We start from the raw sequence: 15,954 nt of genomic DNA, 5'->3' as shown, positions 1-15,954 counted from the left end.
TTTATTTTTTTAGTGTTAAGTTATACAAGTTCTTTTATGTATTTTGGATATTAACCTCTTATCAGATGTATCATTTGCAAATATCTGCTCCCATTCAGTAGGTTGCCTTTTTGTTTTGTTCTGTGCTGAGGATTCTTTGCAGTTTTCACTACTGTGCTTTGGAGATTTTTATTTTTAGAATGTGTAGATGTACCTCATTCTTTTAATTGCTGCAGAGTATACAATGGTATGAATATATCATTTTTAGGATTTTTGTTAAAAACAATCCTGCAGTGTATATCATTATACATGTGGCCTTATGAACATAGGCAAATAAATTGTCAGATCATACATAACATGTTTGCATTACATTTTAATATGGTGTGCCAAACTACCTTCCAAAATCATTAGTGTGTGAGGGAATTTATTTCCCTCCCTCCCTCCCTCCCTCCCTCCCTCCCTCCCTCCCTCCCTCCCTCCCTCCCTCCCTTCCTTCCTTCCTTCCTTCCTTCCTTCCTTCCTTCCTTCCTTCCTTCCTTTTATTTATTCATGAGAGACCCAGAGAGAGAGAGGCAGAGACACAGGCAGAGGGAGAAGCAGGCTCCATGCAGGGAGCCCGATGTGGGACTCTATCCCGGGATTCCAGGATCACGCCCTGAGCTGAAGGCAGATGCTCAACCACTGAGCTACCCAGGCATCCCCCCCATCTTTAACACATGCCGTTAAACCTTTTTAACCCTTTTTCTTAAACTTTTTAAACTTTTGCCAATTGAATCAGTAAAAACTACTTTGATCTTTTAATTTCTGTCGCCCTTTACTTGTTAGGTTGAGCTCTTTATATATTGGATTTCTTTTATTCTTTAAATATTCTTTGGTATTCTACATCCATTATTCTATAGCATTGTTTTTCTTAGCTTGCAAGAGTTATTTATAATTTGATTTTGATTATATAGGTAATACATCAATGTATTTTTATACCTTTTCTAATAATACAGATAAATTCATTAGTTTTTTTTACCATTCTCCTCCATGTCATTCTCCTTCCAGTAATAGTTACTCTAATTTGGTGCCTATCATTCTAGATCACTGCTGTCCAGTAGAAATATAATATAATCATGTGTATAGATTGTAAAATTCAGTAGAAATATAATCATGTGTATAGATTATAAAATTTTCTAGTAGCCACATTAAGAAAAAGTAAAAAAAAAACAAAGTAATAAGCAAATGGAACTAATTTTTATAATGCATTTTATTTACCTCAATATGCATATCATCTCAATATGTAATTAGAAAGGGGGTGTATATTTTACATTTACATCTCAATTTGGATGCTGAATTTTTTTACTGTGAATTCTTGATCAGTATTTATATTTGATAATAGAGTTGAAAAAATAGATTTGTATTCCCATGTTCTAAACATAGATAAATGTTGTTCACTATCTGGAGTTTTAAAAATTTTGTTTATATTCATATCTACATCTATAAAACTAGTTCATTTGTTTAAGAAGAATCAGTTTGACTTGAAGCAAATCATGTTTTAAAAGTATGTGTATCCAAGTTAAGTAAATATACTATGTCAAATCTGTATTATTAACATTGAATTCAAATGATCATTGTTAACTTAAAAAGGATATCTGAATTTAAATATCAACAAAGTAGTTTTCAAAATTTTCTTACAACTTTTGCATGCAATTTGAGTATGACTCTTAATTATAATTAAAATTTTCTATTGATTCATATTAGAAAAATGTATGTAGTCGCTTACTGATTTGTATCATGAAGATTTTCACTTTAAACATATATTCTCTTACCTATCTGACCAGGTCACAAATATACTCTTCTTTTCCTCAAAGCTTCAAATTCAGCTCATTCATTTAACAGTGTGATATTGAGTAGAAAATGTAAATGATATTACCGTTTTTTTTTGTCTTTGATTATTGAATGTTTGACAAGCATTCTTTTTCTTTCAAAAAAATGTTGACTTGTAGTTAACAGTACAATAATTCTTTATAAAATTTCCATGACTCAACCAGTGAGCACTGGTGAAGAACAAAAAACATCATTAAAAAACTAAATTGTATGAATCCACTTTACAAAATGAATTAAAAAATGTGGATTCATACAATTTAGGTTTTTTTTTTTTTCTAAAGAAGCTGTTTCACTTGTTACATTATGAAAATACTGTACTCAACTTTTGTACGTAGACTCTATGAAAACTATCTTGAATATCGTTGTTAAAGCCATTTGGAATATGTATGCAAATGCTGTGATCACTGCCAGTTTATTGAACTGGTAAAAGAAATAGAACACAATTCATTTAATGACGTTTTTTGTTCTTCACCAGTGCAACTTTTGATCCTTGGGGTGGTGAGTTCAAGCCCCATATTGGGCGTAGATATTACTTTAGAAAGGGAGAGAAAGGAAGGAGGAAGGAAGGAAGAAAGAAAGGAGATTGATTACACTGGTCGTGTGATTACGTGTAATGTCAAAGAAAAATTGCATTGGACAAGTAAAATAGGCAAAAAGACCTTACTCCAAACTATTGCAATAGAGGGTAGAGATTGAATTTAACTCCCAGTACAACAGGGATTTATAGCCAGTGGGCAGGATAAGGGAGTGAGTGGGTGAAAAATTACTGAGAGGAACTAGGTTATGATCAGGACGGAGATACGAAGCATTTGGTAAGGCATCAAGAGTGGAGGGATTCTTGCCAAGTCTGGGCCTGGCAGGCTGCCTAGGCCAAAGCCAAGGTCTACTTGAGAAGAGGGCTCAGATGAGCCCAACTAAAGTTTGGTCAAAGGGGATGGTCTTGTCAGTAATATTAGAAAGAGCAATATCTTATGTGATCAAAAGGCTATGTACAATGTAATACGACCAAAACTTAACGGAAGAATATGCTGCTTCGGTTTAAAAATTTTAAGTTTAAATTAATTAAAATTCAATAAAATGAAAAATTTAGCTCCTCCGTTCCATTAACCACATATAAAATGCTCAAGAGCCACACGTGGCTCATAGTTACTACTAAATAACAAAATTTGGCCAAGTAAATTTGAAGATCTAATTGGATTTCTTAAAGAATTCATGCATTGGGTACCACCTCCCCTAGCAGGTCAGAGAGACACTCCAAAGAGTTGTATAAAAGGGAAGGTTTTTATAGAAGGAGGGTGGGGCAAGAAAGTTATTAGCAAAAGAAAATGATTGACATGGCTGTTTTCTAGGGGTAGGGGTCTCATCATGAAGAGTACCTCATATTTCTTTGGGGGAGAGAGGACCAGATGACTGACTCACTGGTGCTGCTGGAAAGAAAAATTTCCTGACTGACCAGTTAAGGCCACATTTTGGGGGAGATTGAGACTGCAGTTAGTTTGGGTGTTAAGCCCCAACTTGGGAACTTGGTCTGAGTGACTCCATTTAGGGCCTGTGCTTTTCTTAACACTACTGTATTAGGACAATAGAGTTCTAGACCTTTTGGGAGTGCATTTTCATACAAAGTATGTATCTGCCTACAATTTGTACCTATGTATATTTTTTCTGTACCTACAGAAATACTTAGCTTTGGGTATTCCTGGTAAACATAATGGAATTATGTTTGTATTTTGTAATTTGTACAAACAAGTTATTATTTTGTATTTATTTTCCTTTTACTAGCTCATTTCATTTACCCTATGTTTTGGAGCTTATTCTATGTCAATATGTAGAATCTGCCTCTTATTATTTTAGTGCTGCCTAGAGTAGACCATAGTATGCATGTATGCTAGTGATTTTAATTGTCCCCACCTAATGTGTTCCTAGATTGCTATCAGTATTATGTAACTACACAGAATGCTTTGTTCTTCCTTGTATTTGAATATTTTTCTAACGTAGATTCTGAGAAGTAAAATTACTGCAATTTTAGAAGGTTTTACACATGTACAATGTTAATACTCTCAGACTACCATCCAAAATGCTGTTTTACACTCCCATAAATAGTACCAAAGAGAACTCTTTTCCCTGTACCCTCATCCACTTGACATTCTTTAAGAATTCTTTAAGAATTTTCCCAATCTTGTGGATGAAAAGAGTTTTTAGTATACGTTTTTGATAATTAGTGAGATTTAGTGATTTTTCATATTTTTATTAGTATTTCATTTTTTAACAACACCAGTTCTTTATTCCAAAAATAACAAAGTATTATGTAAAGGCAGTATACATATCTTGTGTTCGTGCTTTCCTTTGAGTAACTTTGGTCAGGTTGTTGGGGTGAGTCAATTTTCAGTTTGTATCTCTGTGGACAAATATCATTAGTGTTTTTATTTTCTACAATTTACTGAGCAGTAAAACTGCTTAAAGGCTATGTTAGGAGGAGGAAATATCCTCTGCCCTTCAAGGTCTTTTTAGCAGGACTAAGAATTAAATTGGCATGAAACAGATTAACAGGAGAAAATCAAATTTATTTTTGTACATATGGGGAGTCCACACAGACATGAGATTCCAAAGACCAGGAACTTGAGGCGTATATGGCTTCCTGACCTAAGAGGTTCAGGGGTATTGGGATACAAAGGGGAGGAAGACCTTTGGCAGGAAGGTGAGAGTATATGTATGGAAAATGTACATATATGTTACAGAGATACAGTAGATATGTTTCTTCAGTAAGGAGCAATCTCTGTTAGTAGCTTTCTTCCAGGTATAGGCTCCCCTTTCCAGTGTAAATTTAGGCAGTTGAGGGGGAGGTTAAGAGCTTTTCTTGAATCTGCTGGCTTTTAATTCAGAGTAATCTTCATGCCAGAATGGCTCATTTTTGGGGCAGCCTGCCCTACACTTGTATATGAGATAAAAAAAGCCTCTTTTTTTTTTTTTTTGTACCTTGTTTATGTTACATTGTTACATATTGTTATGCATACATTTATTATGTTTTCAGACAGGAATTAGAAAATACATTCTAAGTTCACAAACTGGTAGCCTTGCAAATGGCTAGACTAGCTGTTCACTTTTTTTAAAAAAACAAAATTCAGCTGAGTACATTTTGAAGATCTTACTGGGTTTATTCAGTGATTTATGAATTAGGCAGCATCCCATTTAACAGAGAGAAAGGAGCTGTTGACTTGAATGACTTTTCTAGTCGGGAGTGAGAGAGAACAAGGAAATTATCCTGCCGAAAAATGGATTGGTTGTATTCACTTACCTTTAGGAGATGGCAGGAGTCCGTCCTCACTAGTGCTGATCACATAGTTCTTGATTGACCGGTTTAAGATTTCATTTTTGGGAAGAGCCAAAACTGTAATTAAGTCTCAGGTGATGTGGGGCTTAGCATAAGTGACTCCATTTTGAGCCTGGTGTCTTGTTTTTAAATAGTCCAAATTTATGAATATGGCTAAATAAAAATCTTACTCTATAATAATAGCAAATGCCATTTTGTTGTGTGCAGTCTTAAGGCATGATTATTCTGTTCTCACTGTGAATGGTGTTTTTTTTACACATGATAAAGCAGGCTAGCATATTCACATACGTTACACCAAAAATAATCCATTCCTTTAAAAACATAATTTTTGTCTGCTTTTTAGAACAAAAATGTTTTCTCAAGTAACTGAAAAAAAAATGTAGTGGCTACTGTAGGCTGTAAAATGAAGGAGAAGCTTAGCTTTACTGTGAAGTCTGAGTCTGGGTGTAACCTAACTAGCTAGAGGATATGCAATTCCTGATTGACAGCAGGACCAGCATTATGCAGATTTGGTAAGAGAGAACAGCAGCTCAGAAAACAGTGATTAGGGGCTCTGTTAGGAATCATTACATTCATCACTCATATCTTTAGTTTTTCATTTTCCTGTCTACTGGATTTGTAAACAAATAGCACAAAACAGTTCCTCTTTTGTTTTTATTAAAGTGATACTGCAATGCAGTTTCAGTCTATCAGCTAGGCATACATGTGTGGAAATTCGATATTCTCACTAAATTAGCTAATTTTTAGCTATGTTCCATGTTTATCTCTAGACCTTTGTGTATTAAATCCTATCTCGGGCTGTTCTCTTTATACACAAGTGTGTTTTGCTTGTGCCTTCCTGTCTTCTTCAGTGAGGAGCTTTATGTAGGTCAGGCTTGGCTTAAGCAGATTTCCTGAACCTGCGTCAGCTTAAGCTGGAGGAATTTTAATAAACCCTCCCCTGTAGGCGTGGGCCTAAATGAGGCTAGCCTAGTTAAGCCTGATCTTTTTCTGTTTGTGAAAAGAGCTGAGCAGAGCTAAAGGCTGCTGCATGGTGGTTTCAGAAACTGCCTACTTAATTTGAAAAGAACAATGGTAGGAAAGGCTAGATCTTCCAATTTTACCTTATCTGAAAAGCTTGATTTGCTAAAGCTTGTGAAGCCATATGTTAAAATTCTCGAAGAACACACTAATAAACATTCAGTAATAGTGGAAAAGAATAGATGTTGGGATATCATAGCAGTAAACTATAATGCAATTGGAGTAGATCGCCCTCCTCGAACAGCCCAGGGCCTACGCACCCTTTACAAAAGGCTCAAAGAATATGCCAAACAGGAGCTCTTGCAGCAAAAAGAGACCCAATCAGATTTTAAAGGCAATATTTCTGAGCCAACCAAGAAAGTTATGGAGATGATTCCCCAGATTTCCAGTTTTTGCCTGGTAAGAGACAGGAACCACATACAAAGGTAAGCTTTATTTTATTTTCTTGTGGAAAATTATGGCGCCTCCTATCTATTGGGCTCTGGCTTAGTTGTGATAGAGATATGCATAGTAAGCATCCCCACTTCGGGAGCAATGAATAGTGTCTTTGTTTTGCTTTCTTAAAAAAGAAATGTGAGGCTATAAGGAATTTTTCTGCTGCATTTGATTTAAGCCACTTTTTATTGTCTTCCCCTCCCCCTTCCCTCTCTCTGTAGTTTTTAAAAGTAAAGGTTAGGGAGGGATAAATGGGATGAAATTTGTAACATAACCTCATAAACTTTTTAAGCTTTAAATTTATATTGCTAATTAGCTTCTGAGAGATATCTTTTTCTTATTTCACTTTAGGTTGTATTCCATTGGCATTTTCAAATTTATGTAAAATTAGCAATTTCAGGAGAAATGGAACGCCTGTTTTTTAATGAATTGTTACTGTCTGCACATAGTGAATATTAATTGAGCTAAAAACCTAAAATCAGTGATTTAGTAAATTAATGGCATGATTGTATATATTAAGACAGTTTAAATTATTTTCCAACATATCCAAAATAAAAAAGATAAATACAAGAAAAGGAATTTAATGCCTAATTAGGGATTCAGATTACTTAGTAAAAAGTTTTGTTGTTTTTATTCATTAATGTCTAGTTTCACTTTGATCTTGAGTCATTACAGGAAAGGGGTAAGCACTCCCATAAAATTTTGCAAAGATATGAAACTATGAATTTTAATATATGAATAAGCAACCAAGTTCTTATAGGGTTAGAAACAATTTTTTTTGGCTAAATTTATGCTCTATATAACTACTTGCCTAGGAATCTTCAAAACTTCTTAGTACTAATTCAAATTTTAACCCCTGGCAAAAGATAAAAAGCATTCTTCTTCTGAACTATTTAGGGTTATTTAAACAAATTGTAAACTTGTTAGTTGAGGGTCATTTCAAACAAAGTTTTACAATACTTTCTTCTTGGTGGAAGAGTCATTATATAAGCAAAATTATTGATCACCTGTGAAATCCTTTTGAAGTTAGAGAAACGGGGGAGAAAAACTTTTTAGGTAGACTTGTTATTTTTATAATTTACTAGGGTAATTTTTTTAAAGACCAGCTTCTTATCACATGTTGCTTATTTCTAGAAGACAGTAAAAAAAAAAAAAATCACCAGTGGGAATCTAGAACTCAGAATATATGAATTCATCAGTGCTTAAAATGTTCTCTGTGATGAGAAATGATTAAATCAGAATTTGCTGGGTGTCCAAAAAACTCCACAGTAAGACTTTTTGTACAATACTATTCATTAAAAATTTGTCCCCCCTCAAACCATAACCTGGCTTTTGCATTACAGGTATAAAACTACCTTTTGGGTATTAAGTATAGGTTTTTATAGTTCGAAAACTAGACATAGAAACTGTAGTTTTAATTAGTTGCATATTTTAAAAATACAGTGAGTATAGAAGAGAAATAATATACAAGTATCTGTTTACATTTTTGACTAACCATATTCCAGGTCAGTCTTTTGGGATAACAACAGTTGCTCTGATAAAATGAGTTAATTTATACATTACAAAACCTACTGTTTAAGCAAGAACAACTTTTCATACTTTAAAGGGAAGAATATTAGAAATAAGCCATTTAAATGCCAATTGTGTTAGTGCCCAGGTTGCTATTTTCTCTATATTAGCATATTTCATTTATATATTTAATGTTCTTATACTTAATTGATTGACATCATTGAATCTTAATTCTCAGAAGTTATAATCTATAATCTTAATTATGCTTTTATATAAATATGCCTGTTAATCTCACCAAACTCTCCATTCTTAAGGAAAATATTACTGCCTATATTTAACATATTTAAAGATATATACCTATTTTGTAAGGCTACCCCTAAAACGCATTGACATATGTCTTCATTTTTACTTCTCTCTAGTATCAGATTATATTTTGTGTTTTTGCAGTCTATTTGATCCTCAGCAGTTCATAAATTTTAGAGGTCCTTCTGTTTATCCCTTTTTTGTGACCTTCTCCAAAACATTCTTTTTAAAATTTTATTTTACTTTGTTATGCTAACTTGTAATGTTTCAACAAAAATGGAGTATTTCAGACAAAAGGCATTTTAAAATTTATATGGGAATATAATGTCTACATCTAATATAGTGTACTCCATTATATATACTAATTTGGATAGCAGTTAGGTGGATTTTTAAAGTTTCATTTTCATCTGTAGTTTTAGCCTTCTTCCTTTCTAGGTTTTAGGGATGTTAATATAAAGGGGGAAGCCTTATCACTTTTAATTACATTGGTATTGTTTTGCTTTTGAAAAGCATCAGATGACAAAAAGAATGAAAATTAAGGAATTTATGTAAACTACAACTAGATTTTTCATAACATATCTTATTTTGTTTGTATATCTTAAATATCTGATATTTCAGGCAGTTTAATGCCATTAGTAAGTGACATACAGGGAATTTTAATTTTTTTTTCCGTATGTTCTACTTGAACTTGGTCCAGCATTTTAATCATTCATGTAGAATGAATGTATTCTTAACTATGTTACTTATTTATCATTTGCAAAATTTTTTTTTGTAAAATTTTTTTTAAGTAATGTTAAGCGTAGTGTTTTTTCATTAATGTTCCAATAATTCCTTTCGCCTCTATAACTAATTTTTAAGTTAAGCAGAAGCATGCATTAAAAAAAACCAAGATTATATATTTTTTATCAATAGCTTCATGTTATTCATGAAATTGTTTTTTATTTTTTTTATTTTTTTTATTTACGATAGTCACACACAGATTGAGAGAGAGAGAGAGAGAGAGAGAGGCAGAGACACAGGCAGAGAGAGAAGCAGGCTCCATGCACCGGGAGCCCAATGTGGGATTCGATCCCGGGTCTCCAGGATCACGCCCTGAGCCAAAGGCAGGCACCAAACCACTGCGCCACCCAGGGATCCCCTGTTTTTTTTTAAAGTAGATTTTTAAGATACATTGTGTTTATGTCATAACCAATGAAGTTATGTCAAAGTTTAAATTATGCTGAAACTACTTTTTTTCTAATAGAAGTGCCTATTTTATGGAAACTACATGTAAATTGAACAGACTTTCAATAGATAGTATATAAGCCATTTAAAATAATTAAAAAAACATTTTTTTTCAATTATACAGTATGTGATGAGCACCTTCTAGGTTGCAAGTAGTTTTATGCTAGGTGCTGGGGATGCAGTGGTGGATATGAGCCCTTTCCCTGTGAACTTTACCTGACTGATAGTTGAAGTACTGAAAGGGCAATGGAATCTTGTGCTTTTTGGACAGGTAAAGGATAAACACTATGGTATATAAAATTGTATAGTAGGATAACACTCTGATAGTTGAGCATACCCAAAGCCATACAAAAACTTGATTTTTTTTCCTTTTTTTGGACAGATCTAGAAATCAGTACTTCCCATAGATGGCTTTCCACCATCCTAGAAGTCATAGACCTAGATGATTTTTAGATTTTTAATCGTCCAGGAGAGCAGAAGCCGAGGATCTAGGGCTAAGATATGGGGATAGCAAGGCCCAAAGTGCAATAAATGGCCATTACTTACCATTTAAGAACGTCAGGCTTGTGGGAACATGTCTCTTTCAAAGCATTAACAAAGGCTTTTTTTTATATTTACCTCATTGGCCTTGGGTAGTGTTTGTAATTTTTGTCCTTTTGAGAACTCAAAGTTAAAGATGGATGAGAGCTATACGTATATATTTTTGAAATTTTAAATGTAGTCACTTTGTTATTCCAAGGATTACATTTTTTTTGTTTCATGGTTTTCTTTATAGCTGTAAAGCTTGACACTGATGTATACTAAATATGAAATTATGCTGTAAATATACTGTTGTCTTCATTTGATTTACATTTTATAATGCTTTTTTGTGTGCTGTAGTGCAAACTTGGATGAGGAAGCACAGGCTGGTACGAGTTCACTACAGGTAATGTTGGATCACCATCCAGTTGCTATTACAGTGGAGGTGAAGCAAGAAGAAGACATTAAGCCCCCTCCTCCACTCGTTTTAAATTCTCAACAGAATGATATTTTAGAACAAAGAGAAGACCATGAATTAGTACATGTTATGGAGAGATCTTTGTCGCCGTCACTTTCCTCTGTTGATATGAGAATGACATCGTCTCCATCTTCTATCCCAAGGAGAGATGATTTTTTTCGGCATGAGCGTGGAGAACACTTTAGGTCACAATTAGGGTATGATCCTCAGATTCTGCAAATGCTGAAAGAGGAGCATCAGATAATTTTAGAAAATCAAAAAAATTTTGGATTGTATGTTCAGGAGAAGAGGGATGGATTGAAAAGAAGGCAGCAGCTAGAGGAAGAGCTGCTAAGAGCAAAAATTGAAGTGGAGAAGCTGAAAGCAGTTCGCTTACGGCATGATCTGCCTGACTATAATAGTCTCTAATATTTTTTTCAGTCTTGCAACTTGATAATTTTAATTTTGGCCAAATTACTTTCATTTGGGAATATCCTGAAGCAGAATACATACTCTTAAAAAGTGTTGTTGTTAATCTCAGTTGTGAAAAAACATTTTTTGACATGATTTTCTAATTACTTAATTTTCTTTTGAGATATATTAAAACTGATTGGTTGGCATGGTTATATGTTTTGTCTTCAGTTTTTTTACTAAGAAGTTTAATTTTTGGCCTTACAAAAGATTTATTTTGATTATTAAATTAGAACACAAATAAATAGATATAAAGACAGATATATTCTTTCAAAGTTCTGAGTCTTCACTTTGAAACCTGTAGTTCAGGGTTCAGCCTAATTTAGAAGCAATACTAGCCTAGTTAATAGAATCTTGCCTATATGACATTGATTTTTATGCTTTCCTGTTTTTTGAAGAAGTCATAGGGTTCTAGGGATGGGAAGGTATTTGAAAATCACTTTCCACCTCTTCAATTTAGAGGTAATGAAACTGAGATCCAGGGAGAACTTCCTGATTTGATGTAACAAAGTTATTTATGACAGAATAAGGACCAGCCCTCAGTTTTTGTTTCTTTGTAGTTTCCCCCCTGCTATTCCACAGAGGTAAAAGTCCACTAAAATGACCTCCTTATGAAAAAAATTATGGAAGGGTTTATTACATTACTATTGCTTTTAAAGATTCATAGGTTATGAAATCAGGGGACTTGTATTAGTTATTTTCAATCTTCTTCCCTTTTTTGTCCTGCAAAATAAGATGTTCTTTTGGAGCTGTTATATATTTTAGCTATAAGATTTAATGTCTTAATTCATTTTTAATGTCTTATTCTGAAAAATATTTCACAGTACAAATCACAGTAAAAAAGTTTTAATGAACACAATTAAAATTTTGCATAGAAATAGCAAAAAATAGTTATGATTTGATCTATGATATTTTTGTAAATACTGCTTTTTTAGTATTTGCAGAAATAAGTAAAATCTCGATTCTTAAAGCACACATTAAATTTAAGTTAAATTTTTAATACGTATATTCTGTTCTTGCTGGTGCTTTGTTCACGAAGGATGTTTGAGCCAAGCTTTAGAATGGTGTAGGTAGAATTTCAGTGTAGTAGAAAAGGATGTTTAAGTCAGAGTGTGCAACTTGGAAAAAGGCATAGAAAGTGGGGAACAGTGAAATCAGGGTGTACCAGCACAAATACAGGGTAGGCCAGGTGATTTTAAGTGGGTCTAGAGAGAGCCAGTTAGGGCTTGATTACCTGGATTTAGGATTAAATGAGTAGCTACTGTTCAGCTCCGGCAGAATTTTTACATGTAGGAATACAGCAGAAATCTGCATTTTTTATGTGGATCATTTTCACATTTTCAAACTTAAAAATGTTTGCAAATAATTTGAAATGTTTTAAAAACACTACACACAATGGGGGTGGGCCTCATTCAGCCAGTGGGCTTCCAGTTTGTGGCCTTTGGAGTAGAGTAATGGTTCACCAGGAGCAGAGCTGACCAGTATGAGAACGTTGTGGCACGTGTAAATCCAGTCCTTTTGAATCAGAAACTCTGGGGGTGGAATCCAACAGTCTTTTAAAAATCTTAGAGATTCTGATGCAAGCTAAAGTTTGAGAACCACTAGAACAGAGTACTTGGAAAGTAGCTTGGTGCCTAAATCATACAAGATTCTCAGAAAAAATTAGTGAAAAGAGAAATGGGTGAAGGTGAATTGAGGGACATCAGTTTGGAAGTTGATTGATGCCACATTATAGATTACACTGAATGTTGTTTATAAATAATCACAGTTGAATGTACAATGGGAAATCATTGAAGGCTTTTGACTAGAGGATTATAAACTAGAGCTCTGAGTTAGTGTCATAATAGCCTTTATGGGGTAGGTGTTTAGTGAGAGGAAATTAAATCCAGAATTTAGGGTATGGCTATTGAAATAAAATGGATTTGCCTGGTACTATTTTATATTTTAGCTTGTTGATTGCTTAATTTCATTGGCATTTTATATCTGCTGTTAGAGTTAGATATTTTATTATAAAAATGCCTTGAATATGTAATATGAGATCAACATTTGACTTTTCTTTGAGTCTAAACACTGGACTCAAGAGATTATTAGAATCTTATAATTCTAACTTAATGTTTTTGCAATATAATTCTAGTAAATGTATCCTTGAAGTAGTCAGTTTTAACTTTTTGGAATTCTTGAAAGCCAATTACCATATGTAATGGAATTCATATTATAATCTCAGCATGCTACTACTCAGAATTGATGTGAATGTTCAATTTGAATGTTGACTTTGTGCAGCTACATCAGTTTTTCAAACTCTGTTCTGTAGAACATTAATTTCGTGAGATGTTTCTAGGAAACTTCTATGTTCAAAAAAGTGCTACACACATTTTTTTTATGTGTATGGTTAGGTTCTAAAATCAGTGTGGAAGGTAAAAATGTACATACAAAATTGCCCTTGAAAGTTTTTTTGCTGCCCATAAAACAGTGTAAACAGTAGTCTTCTAGGATCATATTTTTCCTTGAGTGTTCTTCAAGATTGTTTCTTTGGTTGTGTCAGGTGACCGATCCTTTGCATTTAGGGATTGAGTAGAATAAAATACTTTATTTTTGCATATGTTTAAACACCAGAATTGTACTCATTTCAGTGAGTTTACTGCCGCAGTTTTTCTAGTCAATCTTGTTTAATTTTAATTTGCAAAAATTTAAATACCATGAGCTTTACCTATGAAATGTAATGCCAGAAAACATAAGGAAGAGTGATTTTATTTTTAAAATGTAGACTTGATTCTGTAAAAGCATATTAAATTAGAAAAATAAGCTAAATCAAAATATTTCATCTAGTATATTAGTAATTTCAATAGTGGATAGGATATTTTAGCCACTTCCTAACTTCTTATCCATGTGGACTTAAATGACACATTGTTATTTTTACAACTTGATTTTCTAAACTAGGTATGATTTATAATGACATCCTGAAAAAGTTAATGAAACTTTCATTTCTAAAAATGCCGTTAAATTTCTCTTAAAATATTCAAATTAAGTACTTTGCTTTTTTATATGAGTCATCAACTTGGTGTAAGTTCGTTTTTTAAAGATTTCACTCTACCTTATTGTATCTTATGTGAAAATGTTTAGACTATGAACTATTTTCCATGTGCCTTCCTTTAGAGTAATGTCAAATTTTAAAGACCTGTTTAAATAATTTACAGTGTGATAAATTGTATTTAGTATATACTGTAGATGACAATGGTTAAATGCTTTGTTAATACATATTCTTTGAAATACAAGGTAATACATTGTACTGATATGTGTACTCTTTATGTGCCAGAAGACAAGGAATTCACTACCCCTGAGGTAAAATTTTTTGATGAGGCACAATTGAAATAAATTTATTTAAATAGTTGTGTTCATAGTAAACAATGTACCATGTCTAAATATAATATATTTATTTTTTCAAGTGCTAAGATTCACAAATTCTTAAAATCAGTTAAGTATCTGATGGTGAATTGGTAGTAAATATTTAAAAATAATTAGATGAAATGTGGTTAACAAACACAAAAAAGTAAATTCTTAAGATACACAACTTAATTAAATATTAGCAGTCATGCTAAATCTTTGCATATGATTTTGAGAGATTGAGTCAGTATATTTTTATATATCTTAATTGATTAAAACTAGTAGCTAGAATTTGAATTTATATTATTTTTAGCTTTCAGTTGCTTTGTAAGTAGTGGAATGCCAAACAAATAAGTAAAATAAAAATCCCATCCTAGTTAGCTCCCAAATAAATAGACATATCATAGATTTACGCTGTTAGTCGATCTTTCATGTTTTAAAATTATGTGTAAATTCACCTTACAAAAATTAAGAAACTCTTCAAATAGAAAAAGTTAAAAGCATTTTACAGTAAGCATTCATATGCCTACCACCTAAATTCTGCAGTTATGGTTTTGCTATATTTGCTTAATCATGTATCCATCCATCCATTTATCCATCAATTCATTTTTAAAAATAAAATGGTTATTTAAAACAAGTTGGAGATTATTTAGAGTACTTTACCCCTAAACATTTCAACATAAGTATTATGAACTGGAATTTAAGTATGTATGTATGTATTTGTGTGTGTGTGTGTGTGTATCTTTTGAGTAAGATTTGTTTGTTTTTTTTTTTTTTGAGTAAGATTTGTAAATGTGAAATGTACAAATCTTAAAAAATGAGTTTTGACAAATGACTCTTGCCTGCGTAGCTTAAAATCTCTATCAAGATTTAGAATGTTATTATTACCTTAGAAAGTTCTCTCCTGCCCCTTCCTAATCAGTCTCTTGGCACCTCAGATAATCGTTCTAATTTTTAAAAAATCATAGATAAGTTTCACCTGTTCTAGAACTTTATGTAATTGGAATTATACAGTATGTACCCTTTGATTCTGTTTACTTTTACCTATTTTAGCATTTTTAATACCATGTTGGTTCATCCTCTTATAGTAGTTCATTGCTTTCTGTTGTTGAGTGGTATTCTCTTGTATAAATATACCTCAGTTTATGTATACATTATTTTTGATGGACTTCTGGGCTATTTCCAGATTATGGCTATTATGTATAAAGATTCCAAGTGTTCTTGTATACATTTGTTGTGGACATAATGCTGGATTAGGGAAGATCTATATGTTTAAGTTTTTAAGAAACTGCCAGGCCTTTTCCCAAAGTGATTGTACTGTTTTACACTTTCATCAACAGTGTATGGTTTTTTGTTTTTTGTTTTTTTATTCAAATAAATTTTTGCATGCTCAATGATTGGAATGTCAGAATTGAAATGAATAACTTTTCTGAATTTTAGATGAATTTAAAATACTGAG

General features: G+C 32.7%; 2 protein-coding genes across 6 annotated transcripts in view; both read left to right on the top strand.

The window, feature by feature from the left end:
- RAD54B (RAD54 homolog B) overlaps positions 1-15,954 on the top strand; it is a 99,390-nt gene that overhangs the window by 32,241 nt on the left and 51,195 nt on the right. Inside the window, exons 1-2 of one of the 5 annotated variants that reach the window (XM_038579776.1) lie at positions 6,528-6,621; positions 10,547-10,592. The exons of 3 other annotated variants lie outside the window; for them this stretch is intronic. The gene's annotated coding sequence lies outside the window, so the exon portion shown is untranslated. Of the gene's footprint in view, positions 1-6,488; positions 6,622-10,546; positions 10,593-15,954 lie in introns of those variants that run through there. One more of the 5 variants, XM_038579777.1, reaches the window with a different exon arrangement.
- Positions 5,862-15,892, top strand: LOC102152707 (fibrinogen silencer binding protein). The gene is made up of 2 exons (XM_038579779.1): positions 5,862-6,621; positions 10,547-15,892. The coding sequence occupies exons 1-2, from the start codon at positions 6,248-6,250 to the stop codon at positions 11,070-11,072; spliced, it is 900 nt and encodes a 299-aa protein (XP_038435707.1). The 5' UTR covers positions 5,862-6,247; the 3' UTR covers positions 11,073-15,892.

The sequence above is a fragment of the Canis lupus genome, chromosome 29 (genome assembly GCF_011100685.1).
Source record: "Canis lupus familiaris isolate Mischka breed German Shepherd chromosome 29, alternate assembly UU_Cfam_GSD_1.0, whole genome shotgun sequence".
Taxonomy (NCBI): domain Eukaryota; kingdom Metazoa; phylum Chordata; class Mammalia; order Carnivora; family Canidae; genus Canis; species Canis lupus.
The sequence above is the reverse complement of the archived record's forward strand: the minus strand, read 5'-3'. Positions and strand labels throughout refer to the sequence as shown.